At 47.2% G+C, this 19,042-nt stretch overlaps 1 protein-coding gene across 1 annotated transcript; it reads right to left on the bottom strand.

Annotated features, from left to right (window-relative positions):
- Positions 1-159: 159 nt before the first annotated feature.
- Positions 160-18,916, bottom strand: ACP6 (acid phosphatase 6, lysophosphatidic). The gene is made up of 10 exons (XM_082660930.1): positions 18,312-18,916; positions 11,299-11,427; positions 11,050-11,180; positions 10,389-10,468; positions 7,209-7,296; positions 6,223-6,355; positions 4,883-4,983; positions 2,663-2,758; positions 996-1,161; positions 160-351 (listed from the first exon to the last, which is right to left on the bottom strand). The coding sequence occupies exons 1-10, from the start codon at positions 18,507-18,509 to the stop codon at positions 208-210; spliced, it is 1,266 nt and encodes a 421-aa protein (XP_082517056.1). The 5' UTR covers positions 18,510-18,916; the 3' UTR covers positions 160-207.
- Between the last annotated feature and the right edge of the window lie 126 nt (positions 18,917-19,042).

Genomic DNA, 19,042 nt, shown 5'->3' with positions numbered 1-19,042 from the left:
CAAAATAGGATATATCATTCTGGTCTCAACATTACATGTCTTTTCCTTTCAAGAAGAGACCCTAATATACCTACAGGAGGGAAATACCCTTCCCTCATGTTAAAGTACCTTAACCCTTGTTCCTGCCTTTCCCAAACACAACAGCTGGAGGCATTGTATAAAGGCATTTTATTCAAAAAATCAACACATCCTACTTGTACAAATCACTCACTCTCTATTTCCAAGTCCCATCACTTGGGCTTCAGAGCAGAGTGTGTGGTATTTTTCTGGGCTCAAGGTATAAATCGACATGGTGTTCAAGAACTTGTCCAGCGGACACAGCCGGTCAGGGCAACCTTTCGGCACCTGCTCCTGCGGAAGAGACAGAACTCAGCAGGGGCACTGAGGACCCTGTCTGGCTGTTTTCAGCTGTGCCCGGGGTTCTGAAAGGCTTTGACCCAATGGTGTGCGTATACACACATATAACAGCCAGGAAGGTCCCATTAACTGGTCAACTTTCAGATTAAGAGCACTATGCCCTGCTTGTGAAAGTCCCTCAAGAACGGTTGGTTGAACTGACTGGGAAAACACACTCATGTTTACTCGTGAGCTGGGAAGGCTAAAGGTCTAAGCCGTGGGGAGTGCTCTCGCCCCTGCCCTGGACAGCAACCTACTGAAGCAGCCAAGGTACCAAGAGTGCTGACCGTAAACATCGCCTCCCAGAGACACCATCATTAATGTTCAAAGCAGGCCTCACAGTCAGGGTGTTACATCCTGGCGGAGACACTCAGGAGAAGAGAAGGGTGGTCCTATTCTTAGAAGATAAGGGATAAGGCCCAAGTCCCAGCCTGCCACTATATGCCCAGTTCTGCCTTAACCCTGGGCCACAGCCTTGAGAGAATTCAGAGAGCTCAGGTGCCAGTGGAGACTCCCTGGGCCCAAGGAGGGAGACTTGGTGCTAAACCGGGCGGGTGGGGTCGCCCAGCCACCTCCCAACCCCACCCCAGAGCTCTTACCTCCCCGCGGTAATAGAGCTGCACAAACCACTCCTTAGACTCCCGGTGCTGGTAGAGTTCCATGGTCAGGTCCACAGCAAACGGGGGCCATTTGTGGTCAAAAATCCCCAGGGCCATTAAGAGAGGCATGAGGGTCACGTCATGAGCTGCATAGAGGTACAGCTTTCTGCAAGAAGAAAACAGTTCTTCACAATTAATTCTTTACCTTAGGACTCTGGAGGCCAGGACACTGCTGCCTTCGTGAGCGAGGACACCGGTGACATCTACGAATCAGCTGAGCCTACTAAAAAACTCCTTTGAAGTAGATCGTGGGGAGGACCCTCATCCGCATGCCCCTTGTTTTCATGAGGAGGGATCCCCACTGGAGTAGCTCTCCTGGCCTCCTCGGGCCCGACCAACCACCTACTCCTCCCCCGGTGAGTTTTGAAGAAGAAACTGGGCATGTGTGGCACAGCTCTACCTCTCTCTTCTCTTCGGGACCCGCCTGCCTACAGCAAATGTTCTTCCTACTCTCGGCTGTGTGATGAGTTTAGCAGAGCAAGCTCTCCTTGTTGGGGAAGCTTGCAGTTTGGGGGAATTAAGTCCATTTCATTAATATGCCTGTTTGGCCCTCAATACATTCTCTAAATGGGCTTTAATCAGTAATAAAGTTGCCTTTTAATCTATATCTACCTGAACCCTGTATCTGTCTCTTGGGAAACACTGAGGATTTTATTTGTTGACCCTCAACCTAGAAGGCTAGCATTGGACCCTACAGTACTCTACAGACACAAGGCTGAGGCGGGGCAAGGTGGCAAAGGTCAGTAAGAAATATATTGTCATTGCAGGTCTGTGAAGGACAGGGAAGGTCATTCACATGATTTGCTATTATAAATCTAGGCCCTAAGTTCCTGAAAGTTCCTATTTCAACTCACTGTCCCCTACCTTTCCCACACTCATCGCGCATTTCTAACTACGTACAATTCTTTCCCTCAAGAAGGCAGTCTACAACAGTCCTTCTCCAATATTAGGGCGCTTACAAACCACCTGGGTGTCTTGTTAAAATGCAGATTCTGATTCAGTGGGTCAGGCTGGGGCCAGAAACTCTAACAACCCCAGGTGACAGTGAAGCTGTTTATCTGCAGACCACACTTTGCTTAGCAAGTGCCCAGGACACACAACATTCCAAATCCATGGTCCCTAACCTGGGGTTCCAGGCACTCCAAAAGTGGCAGTGGATGTTCACAAGCCACTTCCAACATTTTTAAATGCCCAGTAGAAATCCTACCTTCCTGTATACTCAATGAAGGTGTTCAAACAATCTATTAAGCAATTATCAGTGTTTGGGGCTATTATAATACCAAATCAGTGTGATGTCCTAATTAGCTACTCCATTGGACACATGTTCAATTAGTTAAAGAAAAAAAAAGGAAAAATAAATTTAGGGTTCTTTTTTACTAAAATAAAATTTCCAAACATGGTAGGACAGGTGTGGCAGGAAGAAAGGTAGAAATGTTGTGAATGTCTCTGGGACACGTGGCCTCTTAAACATCTACTTTCAGTCACTGACAGCCTCGTTCTTGCCCTCCCAGAACCTGGGTTCTCTCCCTGCAGCCAGACGCCACCCCGTCCCCACCTCCACCCCCACTGCCCCCAGCCACACCTAGCTGAGCTGCTGGGCCAGGTACCTGGTCTTGCCGGGCGGGGTGGCAGGGTCCACGACTTTCAGCAGGTTGCTTTCCAGAATGTGGAGGAATTGGCCCACTGCCATCTGAAGGCTTTCCCTATGGCGAGTAAACAATATTTAAGTACCTAGCGGGCACCTGGCACACAAGGGATGCAGGCTAGTTCTGCCCCCTTGCACCTCATGAGCCCAATGAGACAGAGCTGAGAAAAGACAAGGGATGCATGGGGGACAGTGACAGGCGGTAAGGAGCAAAACAGCGCTGCCACAAGTCTGAGGGCTCTTTGTGCGCAAAGACTGCCAACAATAACAGCAGCAGGATATAGACCTGGTAAGAACACAGCTGAGACAGGATAAGTCATGGAGAACCAGGCCTTCACGGTTAAAAGAACAAAACTGGGAAGGACACAGTGTAATGAATTCCAGGAATTCCAGAAGGCCCTTAGAAAAGTCATCCAAAGGAACTGCCTAAACTACACTTCCTACGCTTCTTTGGAATTTAGACCATAAGGACTTTTCTTGTTTATTTAACAAGAAGTTCAACACTAGTGCTCCCAGGCTTGGCGCTGTGGGTCCACCACTTTCATTCTCAGGACTGTCAACCTCATGATCACAAGGTGGTACCTCTACTCAAAAGCATGTCTTCTCACAGTAGCAAATAAAGCTGAAAGATGGGGGCTAGTAAGTAGCAAAAAGGCTTGGTTTGGGTGCCTCACACTTTTTATCAAAGAGGAAAAAAAAACCTCTCCCAGAATTCCCAGAACCCAATCACTGACACAAGGAAACGGGGTTGCCATGATTGGCTTAGACCAATCTTTACTCATGGTGACTGGGTAAATGGCCACCTTTATAAATCAAGGAAAGTCGAAGCAATAGCTGAGGAGTATGCAGATACGCTTTCCAGAAGAATGTGTGCAGGCCAAGCCAAGTTGGATGGCACTGTGAAGTTGTAACCATTTGTCCTTGAAGAAACATCAGTTTTATGAAACCAGGGCTAACGGAAAGGAGAATGGATCAGGTCTTGTGTGAAACGCTTTACACCAGGAGAAAGCAAACTATGGCCATGGGCCAAATCCAACCCACCTGCCTGTTTTTGTAAAGAGAGTTTTATTGGAACACAGTTGTGCCCATTTGTTTGCGTATGATCTATGGCTGCTTTCACGCTACACGGGCTGAGATGAGCGGATGCAACGGACAATACACGGGCCGCAAAGCTATATTTACTAAATATGTGTGTATGTGTTGGTGGAGGGGAAGGCAGTGAGTGACAATTTAGGTCCAGTGGGGCCACTTCAGGAAAAGATGAGGGAAGGAGACAAGTCACTGGGAGTGGCAGCAAGCTGAGTGGCGCGACTGGAGCCTTCCAGATGCCGGAGGCAAGTGCAAAGTGGACACACTGACTCTGCGTGGGAGAAAAGCAGGCAGAGGCTCCTATGCTTATGCAAGACCAAGCAAATTCTTGAAATGTTAGCTGCTTTTTCCTCCCACTCATCTTCCCCAGGACTGTTCCTCTACTTCCCATCTCCCCTCTCTACCAAGTCACCTATTCTGAGGACAAGCTGAATGCTTTGAACCAATCACAGAAAGGTGTTTTTTGAGATTTGGTAAGAGAGGCATTCCCCATTCTGGCAGTCAGGAAATATGTCTTCTAAAAACAGAGCCCTAAGTACCAGTAAAATAGAGAAAACACAGGACTGGCGGTCAGAAGATCTGGGTTCAAGTCCCGCCTCTGCCACTTGCTAGCGGAGCCTGGGCAAGGTAGCCCACATCTCTCGGGTCCAGTTTCTCCATCTCTAAAGCGAGGACTTGGACTTGTCAGGGATAATGACACCCACCTCACAGCGAGAACAGGAAGGTGCTTTGTAAACTGTAATGTGATGAATAAAGTAGCAATAATGATTCTTCCTTCAGCATCCCCGCCACCCCAATCTTTTGAAACTTAAAGCAAAGGAAAAAGTCAGTGATTAAGAGAAATCCAGTCGAGTGGTGGCTCCCGGGTCTGTGTAACAGTGAATGGAAGCACTAGGTCACTAGTCCCAGCTCTGGAAATGTAAGGACCTAGGGCCGAGTCCATTCAGAAGGCCAGGAGAATGGGGTGATCTCGGCCTCTGCACACAGAGACGCCAGCTAACAAGTGTGAGCAGGCCTGATGAGCCCCCTTCCCCACATACTGGGAGGTATGACCAAGCGTGACTTTATGCCAGCAGCTGAAGAGGCTCCTTACCTGTCTTCCCTTTGCAGGATGTACAAGGCTGTGTCCACTGCTCTCTGCTCAATCATCCATGCAAACCTCTTCAGCGTGGGGCAGCTCGGGAGGCTGTGCACCTGAAAGGGCCAAGGTACAGTTTTTGAAAGAAATGCTTCTCTTCCACTGAGCCTGGCAGCCAATCAGCTTCCATGGAGCCCTAGGGGCCTGTCTTCTCCTGGGGAGAGCCTTAACAGCTCAAAAATCTATGTCCCCAAGGCCTGTCGGAAGCTATTCCTCGAGATCTAAAGGCCCAGGAAAAAAAATTGTTTTTCCTTTTTCTGATACTCCTCATCTACCCCAAAGTAAAAAAAATCTGTATTTTCTTAAGCTAAAAAAAAAACAAAAAATTGAATAGAATACAAGGCAAGGAATTCATAAATTTCTACTTGGCCTTCATTTTCCCCAAGATGATTTCTAAAAAGTATGCCATATAAATATGTTATATATGCAAACTCTTGCTTATTAAACTTAAACCTATTTTACACATAAGCACAAGGTGCATTTCTGCCTTCAGGGCACACCATCAACTGCACAAGAGAAGGAAGGAAGATCCAGGCTATACTGCCTTTGGGTGTCCGATCTTTTTTTTTTTTGCGGTACACGGGCCTCTCACTGCCGCGGCCTCTCCCGTTGCAGAGCACAGGCTCCGGACGCACAGGCTCAGAGGCCATGGCTCACGGGCCCAGCCGCTCCGCGGCATGTGGGATCTTCCCAGACCGGGGCACGAACCTGTGTCCCCTGCATCGGCAGGCGGACTCTCAACCACTGCACCACCAGGAAAGCCCGGGTTTCCGACTTTTGAATCTAGGACAGCATTTCCTATTGTGCGGTCTTCAGTATTTATTAGATAAAAAAGATTCTATGGCTAAACAAGTTTGAGAAAAACAGACTTAAGGATGAACCAACTTTCTTTACTACAGGCTTCTCAGATTCTTTAATATGCTGACGTGTGTACAGACTCTCCAAAAAGTGATACATTAAAGAGGGATTCCAAAATTTTTAGACAATAATCTCTCCCTACCATCACCCACCCCACCCCTGCCTGCCCACATAATACACACTCACATCATGAGCATTCTGGTGAATGTGCTTTAAGAAACTCTGGTTGAGAGTTAAATGTCTGGGCTCCCAACCCAGTAAGGGGTCCTCCTTGATTGTTCCCTATCCCTCAGTTCCCACGTCCATTCTGTCTGCAAGTCCTATCACAGCTGCCTCCAAGCCAGGAGCTCTCCACCCAGTTCTAACTCAGGAGGCAGCCCACCAAGCCTCCCCCAGGGTCCCCCACCCCCACGGCCCGAGGAGGACAGCCAGCCCACCTGCTCAGCAGCCATGTTGTCCAGGAGGATGAGGAAGTCCACTCCATCGCTACTGGCAATGCCCATCCCTTCCTTCACCTTCTTCAAATCCTCTGAGATCCCTGGCTGCAAAGAAGCAGCCTGCCTCCGGCCTCTGCCAAAAAATAAAAAGTTACTCCTTATATTTCATCATACTGTATAGTGATTAACAGTTGACAAAGTGTATCTCATTCTTCATTTGGGATCTCATTTAACCTTCAACGACGACTCACTGGGGTTAGCTAGTATTATTGCCATGGTATAGATGAATAAACTAAGACTCTATGAGGTCAAATGACTTGTAAAAGGAAGTTAGTATGTACCAGGACTAGAATAATAACCTGGATTTTCCAAATCCCACTCTAGCATTATCAAAAACAATGCAAGCATGGCCAGGTCTGCTTGAAAACAGCATTCTCCTTCTTCTGGGGGAACACATACTACATAGTTTCAGTGCAGACCAGAAATACCTGAAAACGGCCAAGTGCCATCAGCCCAAACCAGTCTATCCTACACGGCAGAGCGCTGGTGAGAAAAGGGGAAGCTGTGTCTTCTTCTGCTCGTCCATCTGGATTTGCAGTTTGATGACTGACTTACTCATCTTTATTTAATCATCTTTTCTGTAAGGTTCTTCATCTGCCCCATCTGAGAGCATTGAACGATTGAAGAGAGGATAATGCTTGGCAAACGGCAAAGCCCCACGCACGGCTGTATACACCATCTTTCCAGCCCAGTGTGTGGCTCTCCCCAGGCATCCTGTACCTTCACTATTAGCCTGTCACTGTGAGTAAGAGCTGCCTCACTTCCTGGGCAGTTGATGGCAGACCTGAGCTTAATGCAATCTCTTTCATTCCTTATCCACCAGCACGGCCAGCCTGGGCAGGCCCTCAGTTCAGGGAGCGCCTGCCAGCTAAGGTGGTAAAACGCTGCCGGTTCACCCCTGGTGAGCAAGAATCAGGGGTAGTTACCTGGTTCTTTCCCGGAGCCTCTGGCAGTTTTGGTAGTTGGGGTACAAGACTTCAGAGCTTGCTTCATCAGTGTGGATGATGATGGGTCCTGGAAGGAATGTGGGAAGCACAGGTGGGAAGAGGCTTCAGCTTGTTCTTCCCAGCAGCTCCACCCCCTTCTTCTTCTCTCTGTCTATACAGACGGAGCTGCTCCCAGAGGCAGATCATCCCCTTAAGGACAGTGAATGCCTTCAACATGCCCTGGCCTTGCCAACAGGAGCTCTGCTGCGGTCTGAGCAATGGAGAAAGCAGTAGCAGCCTTGTTTTGTCCAGCACAACCTCTCCTGCTGGGCCACCTATAGCCGAGAGCAGGTACAGGTGCCGATCAGACTGGCACGTCCATGACCCAGTCCAAAAAACGTCGCCTCGAGGTACCACCAGTACCTGGGGATTCTAATAAAGAATGCGTCCTCCCTCACTTTATCAGAACTAGGTGACATTCTTGCTTCCCAAAGTCTGATCCTATAGGCCAGTATGGTGACTGACATGACAATCTGAGAAGGGTGGCCACAGGGTCACAAATTCTCTCAGACCCCATGGCCTCGCCCAAAAGAAAACCCAGGCTTCCAGATGAACTACCAGGAACCAAAGACTAGACTACAGTGTTTCTTACAGACCTCACAGCACCTTGCTCCTGTTCAGAGCTCACGAGTACCCTTGTCCCGTCCAACAACGCCCAAGAAAAGTGCTCTAGCACCTTCCCATGCTTTGCTCTGTGCCAGAGATGGCAATGGCCTGTGGTAGCGCCCTGTTCTACCCAGCTCAAGCCTCACCTTCTCTGATGGCAGAGAAGCTTTTTGGAATTCACTGAGGTCAATCCATGGAGTGATTAGGTGAATCTAAACCCCAAAGAGCTATTATTTCCGAACAAATTATTGATAGCCCAAACCTCAGTATTTAACAGTAGCCTATGGTGACTTGAGTAGAATACCAGTATTCAGACACACTATGTTGGTCTGGACAGAAAAAGCAAATCAGACTGAAAGTCATGAGTTTAGGCCTGAATCTATAACTAACCAGTAGGATGGCCCTGGGAAGTCACTTCCCTTCTCTGGGGCTCACGTGTAAATCGAAGGGATGAGACTAGTATCAGCAATTTTCAATTGTTTCTAAAGCAGTGGAAGCTTCTTTCTCCCACTATTAGATAAGGTAATAAAAGAAAAGGTGCTGATGGCTTCAAGGTAGGGGTCCAAAGTATAGTCTACCTGCATGCCCCAACCCCCTCCTTTTCTGTAGTTTCTGACCCCTCTGAAGAATCCTGGGGTTCCGCAGGAAACGTTGTAAAAAAGAATAGACCAAATGATCAGAGGCCCTCTCCAGATACACATGTTTTCTGAGAAGCAGGAGAGCACAAGAGGGAAGGGTATGGATTGTGAAGCCAGACTGCCAGCGTTTAAATCCCAGCTCCTCCATTTACCAGCTTTGTGTTCCTCAGAGAGTCATTTAGCCTCTCTGTGCCTTAGTTCTCTTATCTGTAAAATGGGGATAATGTTACCTGCCTCACAGGGTTATCACAAGAATTAAACAAGTTAATATCCGCAAAGCTCTTAGAACAATATTTATGTATAGTAAGTCCTTTAAATGTGAGAATAATAGTAACTATGATTTAAACCTCTAATTAACACATGATAATTCCTACCTGGTACCTGACATTAGTGTCTGGATAATGGACCTACAGTTTATCGTAAATAAGGCACATTTGAGTTGGCACTCAGATACGCATTGAATGAATGAAAGACCAAACGGTGCAGACCAACACCTTCCAGCTTCCCCCCACCAGCCTGATTCTCTGTAGTTTACTCAAAACCCTCTGGGCCTTCTCTAGGATTTTACTCTTGAAACAATATCCCAAAGTTGCACCACTTCCACCAATGGTAGCACCTTGTGGGGTTCTTAGGTCTATTCAAATCCCTTGATACTGGTCAAGGCATGGAAGTAGCTGTGACAGGAGTCAAACTGGACTGTGAGGATGTCTGGGTCCAGTGCAGGGAGCGGCTACCCAGGCAGCCACACCAGAGGCTGGTGATGATACCACTTCCTTCCCTGCACCAAGAAACCCCTTTCCTACCTCAGTTACACTTTAGGTGGTTCTGAGGAGAGGACATTTGCCTTTTAGAAGCTGAGCAAGTGAACAGCTTTCAGAAGGCCAGGCACTATGGATTATTCCTAAACTCAGGGGCTCCCAAGAGGTAAGGAGCAGCCCATCCTATTTGCTTTATGTTACTTAGGCTCGCTGTTTGTGTTCCGCCAACTTCAGCCAGAACTAGCAGCAGTACCCAAGCCAGCTGGGGGCAAGGCCAGCCTCCTTTGGCCTGGAGGTTCTGTATTTTTACGAATTTTTTAAAAGCCTGATGGAAGTTTTATCTCTATTTGAGATACTGCTACAGAAGCTAAAGAAAATAACAAGAACCTCTGCCTTATGGCATCGTTTTAGTATTTTAATATTGGTGAGGTCATGATGATCTGAAACTTAGACCAGCAGTTCAATGTAAATTTCAGTCAATTACAAATGACAAGATATGGCTTCATTTGATAGTCAAAGGGCCTCAACACATGAGATCCATAAAGGAAAATACTAAATGTAGTTCTTGGTGGTGAAAAGGTTGAGAATCACTAGCTGTGCTCATTCACTGGCTGAACAGGTCAAAACCCAAACTCGACAGACTTTCTTAACTAGGAAAGGCGGTACGGAGTACTGTTAATACCATCTGGGGCACGCTGTGGATTACCACCAAGACCAGGGCAGTAGCAGCAGACCCAGGACCCAGCAAAGGGTCCCTCCTGCCCTCCTTTCTTTTCAGCAGCGTCTCTACTAAACAAAAAGGCCCCAGGACTGTTCACGAGACCTGGCTGGGGCTGCCTCATGCAGCTTGTGTAGACGCTTGAGAGGAGAAGTCAGGAGCCAGAGGCGCATCAGAGCAGCTGACGCATTGCTGCAGGTGTGCAGGTCAGGCTGACAAGGGCAGCAGCAGGCCAGACGGGGAGGGGCCTGCCAGAGGAGTAGGTACACCATGGAAGCTACCTGAGCAGGAGGAGAGAGACCAAGGGGACAGATACCAAGAAAGAGGGAGCGGGGCTTTGGAAGTGAGAAGAAGAGGCTCCTCAGGGACAGGGGCTGACTCGTAGAGCCCAAACTCAAACCTTCTTTCTGACATTGGAAAAGCCCAGCCAGCAAACACCGGGTAGACTCCAGATTCCGATATATGTTAGTGGAACGAATGCTGGGGAAAAAACCAAAAAGGTAGATTAACTCATAAAAGGAAGATTCATATGTACACTCCACCTTATTCCACAGAGCAGCTGGGAGGCTTTCAAGACTACATAAGGGGAGCTATAGGGCAGGGAAGTATCCTTTATCTCTCTGTGGGATGGCTGCCCAAGGGACCTGAAGGCCAATGAATGTGACCTCCGGTGACCACTTGTTCACTGAATCCTACTGTACTAGGGTAACTCCTCCCAGACTACCTTGGAGGTTCTAACAGGGGAGAGCAGCTTCTCGTATACCCTTGACCGGAGAATGGTCCTCCTCTATCGGGGAAGGTCGTCCTCTTCGACCGAGCGTGCAGCTTCGGGAGGGACACACATGGAGAGGTGCGAGAGGAAGGGGACACCCGCCTAGCCAGCCAGATCAGCAGAATCAAACCCTGGCGATCAATGGGATGACAGATGTCACAGCCAGATCGCCCTCGCAGCCCCCCAGACTACCTTGGATGAGAGTGGGAACCACCTGGGGCATCAGGGCAGATTTTCTCATGCTCAGGACCTTACACTGGGTGCAACATCCCTTTTTCAAGTGACTCACAAGACCTCCAGTGGGTTGAAGGTTGGAGAAAGAAAGGGGATGTCCTCCACGTAGTTCTTCCTCAGCCTCTCTCCCAGGGCAAACATCTGCTGCATGCCCACCTTGGTCAGCTGTCCAGCAAACATGCCCCCCTGAGGTGGGGGAGGAAGGAGAGGAGAATGAAAACATCTGGTGGCCTGCTAACCTCAGGCCAGAGCAAACCATCACAGCTCTGCAGGGGGCTTCCCAGAGCAGGGAAGCATCGCTCACCTTCAGCGTGGTCTCGTGGTACTGAGAGTCGAAAGGAGAATGTGGCTTCGGGCCACCAGCTAGATTGGTGACTGTGTAATCAAACCGAGTTTGGGGTGGGACCTCTAGTAGCTGGGGTTTCCACTCTACCTGTTGTGACCACAAAAAACAACACATTGTTTAAAAGCTTCTTGAAACTTAGAGCATTAATATCCAGCAGCACATAGCTAGAATCACACTGACACTAGACAAGCAACCTTCCTATGGGAAGGAAGGAAAGAAACTTTCACTCCAGCTCCAATTAAGGGAAGAAAAGACTGCGATTTATTATTCCAAGCGTCCTCAGCCCAAGTCCTGTTATTGCTACACTAGTACTCACTGTTAAGGTGTTGCTCTGGCACTAAGCCCAGACTGAAGTAAAGGGGAGAAGCAGCCAGCGTGCCGTGGCGAATGAATGAATGAACTAATGACGGAATAAGTGAATGAATATGATATAATTTCAGTGACCGTATACTTAAGAATTTTTAAGAAATCAACCTGCAGGCTTTTATGGCCCCTCCTTAAGGACTCTGGTAACTACTACGTATTTCCCTTCCTTTCATCCAAATTCTCAAGTAAGTAGCTGCCCTCTAAGAAACCTTCACTTCTTCACCATCTTCCTTTTTTCCTTGCAGTCTGGCTCCTGCCCCAACTGTACTGATTTTCGAAACATAACAAGTAGTCATAGGCCTCACAGCTCCAACTGCCAACTGCCCATAAAATTCTTACACGCACTGAGTCCGATGTGATGCCTTCAATTTTAAAAACAAAAGTCTTTTCTTCTAATCTCATATACCAGCCCCTCTTCCCAACTGACTATGATTCTCAAGGCTACCCCAATCCTCCCAGGTGCCAAGACTCAAACCTCTGACTCGCCCCGCTGCTCCCCCATCCCCACCCCAAACCCCGTGGATCACTGGCTAGAAAAAATGTTACTCCCACTGGTCCTTCTTTTATCTTATTATTAGGGTATAAAACCTTATTACCTCAGGCAAAGTCCTGTGACAGGCTCTCTCCCTCCCACCCCCCAAACCATATATACATAACCACCCGATTCATCTTGCTGGGCCACTCTCATCATATCAATAGCTTTTTCCCAATGTTCCAAGAGAGAAGCGTCTACCTTTCAGGACTTTTGGCCCAGCCTCTGTCCCCAGCTATACTGCCACTACGCCTCTCTCTTCCCCTACCCAGGCCAGACCATACCCACTGCTTCCTCTACATCTGCTTTCAGCTTTGCTTCCCTTGCTCGGAGGGACTCCTGTCCGTCTCTGTCCATCCAGCTTCTCTCCAAGGTTCAATGACAGCTCAAGCCTTACCTCCCCAGCTGTGACTGCGCCAGCTTTCAGTGGTTGTCTTCTTATCTGAATTCCTACAGCACTTACAATATATAACTCAATTTCTTACTGCTTCATTTTGTTTTAAGACTAACTTTTGAAAACCTACGATGTCACACAGCATTGTATTTATCTTGGTGCCTCCCAGAAATATCCCAGGAGACGGCTACTGGGAGTCTTCCAAAAGGCATTGTCTCAGCCTCACCTGCACCCAGTCTCCAAACACCTAAGCTTCTTCCCCTGCTGGTGTTACAGCAACTGATATCAGAAGACTGGGTGTTCGGAGCCGAGACCTTCTTCCTACAATCTTTTAATCACTGCTCCTCCTTTCAAAGTTCTAATACTATAACTTCCCTTCATAAAACCCTTCAAGGGCTCATGGCTGCATGATGGTCCCTGCCTCTCTCTCTTCACCAATTCTTCCCTGCCCTACACACTTCTTCTCTAGCCGCACAACTCTGTTTCCTAGAACACCATCCCCACACCTCCTGGCCTTTCAACCTCATGTTCCTTCTACCTGGAATTTTCTCTTCCCTTTCGTCTGGAAAGACTTCTGTTCATTCCACAAAACAGCTTAAATGTTCCCAGAAGCTGTGACCTTGGCCCTGTGCTCTCACAGCAGCCTCAGTGGATCTTTTCGGTAGCCTTTACCAAACTGTATTAGACAAGTCCCTTTACTAGTCTGTCCTGCTCAGTAGACTTAGCTCCTGAGAGCAGAGCCTGTGTCATCTATGGACCTCTGCATTTTGGATGTCCAACAAAGGGCCTGGCACACAGTAGGCATAATTAACAGCTCCAACAGGGAATTCCCTGGCAGTCCAGTGGTTAGGGCTCTGCACTTCCATTGCAGGGGGCACAGGTTCCATCCCCGGTTGGGGAACTAAGATCCCACAAGCTGCGCGGCCAAGGTGGGGAAAAAATAGCTTCAACGATTTGCTAGATCCTGTGGAAGATACCAAGATTGAGATAACATGACCCTGCCTTTTTTGGATTTTCTGGTTAGTAGAGACAGCAAGCTATGTATGTAAATGATAGCAGAACTAAAATAGAAACTATGTGCTACAAGAAACCAGAGGAAGGCCATTGTAGTTCAAAGGCAAGACAGACCTTCTCTTCTGGCTGAGGATTCAGGAAAAGTTTCATGGAAGGAATGGTATTTGAAATGAATAGGATTTAGACAAGCAGAGACCAGGACGTGAGAGTAAGAGGTAGGTAAGAAGAGAGGGTGGTATTCAGAATTCTAAGAATAGGTAGGAAGCTTGAGCAAAGCAGAGATGGGGAAGAATATATAGAGGAAAGAAGTGGCTTGGTTTGCCTGAACGTGGGAGTGGTTTTCAAACTTTTAAATTAGCAAGTATCAGGTTGAGTTAGATTTGTATATTTAAAGGCAAAAACTGGAGTTCCTCTAGTTTAAGTGGGAGTGGGAACTCAGAACCCTAGCCACTCAGCATCCCCTTCGCCAGCAGGCTCCATAGAATAGTTTGAAAGCCATCAGTATAGATCACAATTGAAATGGAAAGACTCAACGCAGAAAAGCCAATTTCAAGACGTCTGCCATAGAGCTGGTGAGAGCCTAAGGCCTCATCTAAGGCAGCAGGAATAGAAGGGGTGGATTCAAGACTTGTGAGTCAAACCTGGCAAGTGAGTAGATAAAAGCTTTATTTGGAGGCTATACTGGTAGGTAAACAAGAAAGAATAAAGAGAAAATGACTTTGATTTTGAGTCTGGGTGTCTAAGGTGGTAAAGGGTAATGGAGGAACTCCTTGACTAAAACTAAGGCCAAGACAGAAGAACAGCTGACAAACTGAGTTCAGGTTTGTACGATTTATGTTTCAGACACCTCCTCTGAGTTCCCAGCACTCCCCGCATATTCCTATAATTGGAATCTGTTTTGTCTCTCTCCTTCATCCCATTGTAAACTCTTCTCTCTTTTACAGCTGAGATTGAATTATCCATCCTTGTAAGCCCAGTGTCTAAGCACAGGTCCTGATACCAGGTCCACAGGGCCCATTCGGCCACACTACGAAACCTCCTCCTGTTAGGTGCATTCACCAAGAGAGGATCTCTGGCTTTCCTAGGAGATGACTCCTGAGGTCTAGGTGACGTCAAGCCTAGAGTACACATTTTCAAATTTTCAAGGATGGAGGATACATGAGCTCCATACACGGTGTCCATCCCACATACACACTCTCATTCTCGTGCCTGCTTCTCAGCTTCGGAGTTAGTGGCAAAGACTAACTTTATAATTTTATTTATTTATCCATTTTCAAGAATTAACATAAAGTAAGTGGTAGCAATACCTAAAATATAGTAAGATAAGCAATTCAAGGTAGACAAGAAAGACAAAAGCAAATGAGTATATAGGGACCAAAAATACGGATAGAGTAATAAAGTTTCTCAAAAAAATACATGCTATGAAGATCCATATACTTACTGTAGGTGGGCCAAAGAGTCAGCACTAAGCTTTCTGGCTTTTATGTACAAGGAGAAACTTGATCAGCTAGACAAGCTTAAAGATAAAAGCAAGGCAACTGTTCAGGAGAAGCACACCATTTCTCATGCTAACAGACAAATTCCTCCCAAGGGTCCTCATAAAGAGGATATAATGAACATCTTTTCAGTAGTCGCAGCAATGAGTTTTGTGGGATTGCTTCTCATTGTTCCCTCGACACAGAATGATAGCATCTCACCAAAGCACATTTCCGTGAAGACGGTACTACACTGGGATCGATATGCTACATTCAGGTAAAAGAAAAACAATCTACGTAAAAGTAAACAAGAACTTGCAGGTGTAGATTTTAGAATAAACTAATGATTTGAAACCTTGCACACTGCACAGTAGTATCACTGGGAAGTTGTTTTAAAGTTACTGATGCCTGAGCCCCCTCCTGGGCTAATGACATCCAGATCTCCTGGGGATGGGGCCTCCGTTTTTTAAATGCTACCCAGTCCAGATGACTCTAAGGCTTCACCAGAGGACCTTTTACCATATCTGGATGCTCTGGGTCAATGAAATCAGAATCTCTGGGAGACAGACCTAGGCATCAGTATTTTCTAAAGCTCCCCAGTTGAGTCCGAGGTCCCACCAAGGTTAAGAACCACCACTGCACAGGAATGGATGGATTGACTGGGACATACTTTGTGTAATGCTTCCTGAAAACGGTTGCTCTTAGTTGAGTTTTGAATAAGTATTAGTCAACACTGATACCGACATTATCCTTCCTAGCTCATCTACACTATCAAATAAAAATGGACCCAAATGTCTTCATGAACGGTGGAGCTGGAATGGGTCGGACTTTATTTTATAAAAACTGAGGAATCTTCCTGGGTTGGGGGCTATTTTGCCATCATATAGAGAGGCGCTGAGGGAAATCCAAAAGTAGGGCCAAATTTATCTTTTGAAAGCGTACCTGGATCTAATCTAACAACCAGAAGAAATGGACAATCAAGTTCCAGAGTTTTATTTCCAGAGCACAGATACAACTTTTAGGAAGATAGGTTAATTCATCAGCCATTCAAGCCATAAGAAAACAACTCAATAAAACAACTAGTTTTAAACAATGATATTTTCTGAGGATTTGTGAGATAACTGAACGGATTGACTTGTCACATAAGTTTATCTATAAACTAGTCAGAAGTCTGGAAATATCTACCAAAGGCAATTTTAGTTTTAGAATTGTTGTCAAAGTCCTTTCTGACTATAATTAATAGCAGAACCACAAAGATTAGAAAATCCCAATAACAACCTCTATTAAATTGGAGCTTGCAAAAAAAAAAAAAACCTGAGAGAATATCCAGAAACAAGTTACAGGAGGCTGATGATACTTGCTCATAGCCTAAGTTGAACAAGAGCTGGTTCTACCCCTCGCTTTTATGCACAAGACTTCATACAAGATAACCAAAGACGTTCAGTGCATCTGCCTAAAGTCTAGAGAATGTGAGCAGGCAAAAGAGGTAATGCGCCTTATCTAATTGCAAAATAACACCGAGGACTCAGATTCTCTATATTTTGTGGCTACAAAGACAGAAATTGAATGAAGCTGGCAGTCTACCTGAGCTACAACTGCCGCTTCCAGCATAAAGGCAGAAGATACCCATCGCACATCCACTGGCTCAGGAGAATCTAAAAGAATCTAAATCTTTTTCTGGGTCCTTTAGGGAGCACATATACTGTCTGTAGGAGGTCCAGGCCTAGACATTCAGACTTTTATTCACTGCCATCACTGATAACTTTGTCTTCTATTCTTGTATGTTATTTTCCATACAGCCTTTCTGTACCGAGAATAAATGGCGAAGAAAGGAGAGTACACAAGAGATGGGCTATGTACAAAACTATAAGGAAAATTTAGTGACCTAATATAAAAAGGCAAAGTAAGAGACTGAAAAAAAGGTCAAAGTATACAAAAAAAGGAAAGAAAGAAAGAGAAGGAAAGGAATGGAATTCAGGCACCAGATAGAATGTGGTATAGCCATATAGAAAGGCTAACTAGAAATCTGATAATAGAATTAAATGCCTGACAAAATTTATTCATTTGTGTGGGAAGTGCTTTAGAGGTTTGATTTCATGTGTGGCCAGCTTTAAAAACTGGGTTTTCAGTTGTACAATGTGAGTTGTACAACCTTGAGGGTTTCTTAAAAGCAGCTATCACCATGAGTATGTCTAGTATCAGATTTGGACATCCTGTTGAACCTGCTCCAACATCAACCTGGAGAACCAACAATGCAAAAGCACCCCACAGGTTAAGTTTGACACCTGGGTGCCTGGGGATTTCAGGTTTCCTATTTATCTTCTCTAGGAAGACAGTTCTTCAATCACAGGCCTGCCTGCTATGAAAGGCCAGAGATCTTTACTGGCTCTCCCCAAGAATCAAATCCAGAAAGGGTAATCATTTTCAAAACTGACTACTTGTACTTTAATCATAATTATCCTGACCAAAACCAGGTAGATTTTAAGACATAAGCCACAAGACTGAACAATTAAAAATTATTTTTCCTACCTCAGATTCCTTCCACAATAGGTTTAGGAACCCAAAATAAAAAGGGAGAGCTCCAAGATACAGCACTTATTACCAAAAAAATCTTCAGGATCTCAAATGGTATCCAGCAAACCCTGAGAGAAAGCTGCAGTAAATTCTGTTCCCAAAGGTATTAACCTGTTATCCACTGCGATCCCACTTAGGGTGGTTCCTGGCACAAAGGTCCCTGCAACTCTTTGACAACCGCCAAAATGGTCACACATAAATGCACTACACCCTTGTACTCAAGTTCCCACAAATATTTATTAGAAATGCAGAATCTCAGGCCCTACCCCACGTCGGCGGAATCATAATCTGCATTTTAACAAGATCCTAGGAGATTTATAGCACCATGGGAAGCACACTACTACTTCTAGCTGTGCTTCGTCACAGCCATCGGGGGGCGTAACTGGAAGTTTCCGGTCTGTCCTACAATCCGAGAGTCCGAGGGGTCTTGGGGGGGTCAGGGGCGGGCACCAGGCCAGCACCTTTGCTCAAACTGTTTTCCCTTTGTCTGGACCCAGCCCGAACCCGCGCTCCGTGAGCGTAAAATTCCAAAGGTGGTGTGTGTTGGGGCGAAGAGCCCGGCCCGCCACTGGTTGGCCACACAGTCCTCGCCCCACCAGCCCCGCCGAACTCTCACCTGCTCCTCCCGCGGAAGCGCCTTGAGAGGGCTCCGCGCCCCGTGTCGAAACACGACTTGCACCATTTTCAGCTCCAGCAGGCTTCGGTCGACGGAATTCTGGTCGTCAGCCCCCCGCCGCTCGTGGAGGCAGTACGCCAGCGAGGTCAGGACGCCGACAGGGGCCCACATGCGCACCCTGAAGATCCGGGAGATCATGGGGGAAACCCCTCGGCTCCTCTCCGGGGTGAGGGTGCAGAAAGCGAATACAAGTCCTCCGTGATCGACGGGGCTCAGCAGCCGCCCCCAAGTTCCCGGGAACCGGTGGGCGAGCACATCCACCCGCCCAAGCTGCGACCGCTGCGACTCCCAGCTGTGAAGGGGACCCCGAGTGGGAGCGTGGGGGAAGAAGCAGAGGTGGGAGCAGCGATGACTCCCCGGGAGTTTTAACCAGGGTCGGGGGTGGCCTCTCCCGCCGCAGACTGGGAGGGGGAGCGGGGAGCTCAGCTCCTTATCCTTCGTCCTCTAGGGAACCTTAAACTTGGATTCCAAGTTCGGCCTCCAGCACTCTTGACGGGACAGGAACCTGCCCAGAGTTCCTGGGCGACAGTGACTCCATTAACACAGATCACTCGACTCCACTTTTTTATAAGCAAGCTCCCACCCACTTTCTCACCCACCCGGGGACCTGCCCCAAGCGGACCCGCGCAGAGGAGCACGGGAAAACGAGTCCCGCGGTGACTCCTATCCGG

The sequence above is a fragment of the Grampus griseus genome (assembly GCF_964374135.1).
Source record: "Grampus griseus genome assembly, chromosome: 1".
Taxonomy (NCBI): Eukaryota; Metazoa; Chordata; class Mammalia; order Artiodactyla; family Delphinidae; genus Grampus; species Grampus griseus.
This window is presented reverse-complemented; position numbering and strand designations above follow the sequence as displayed.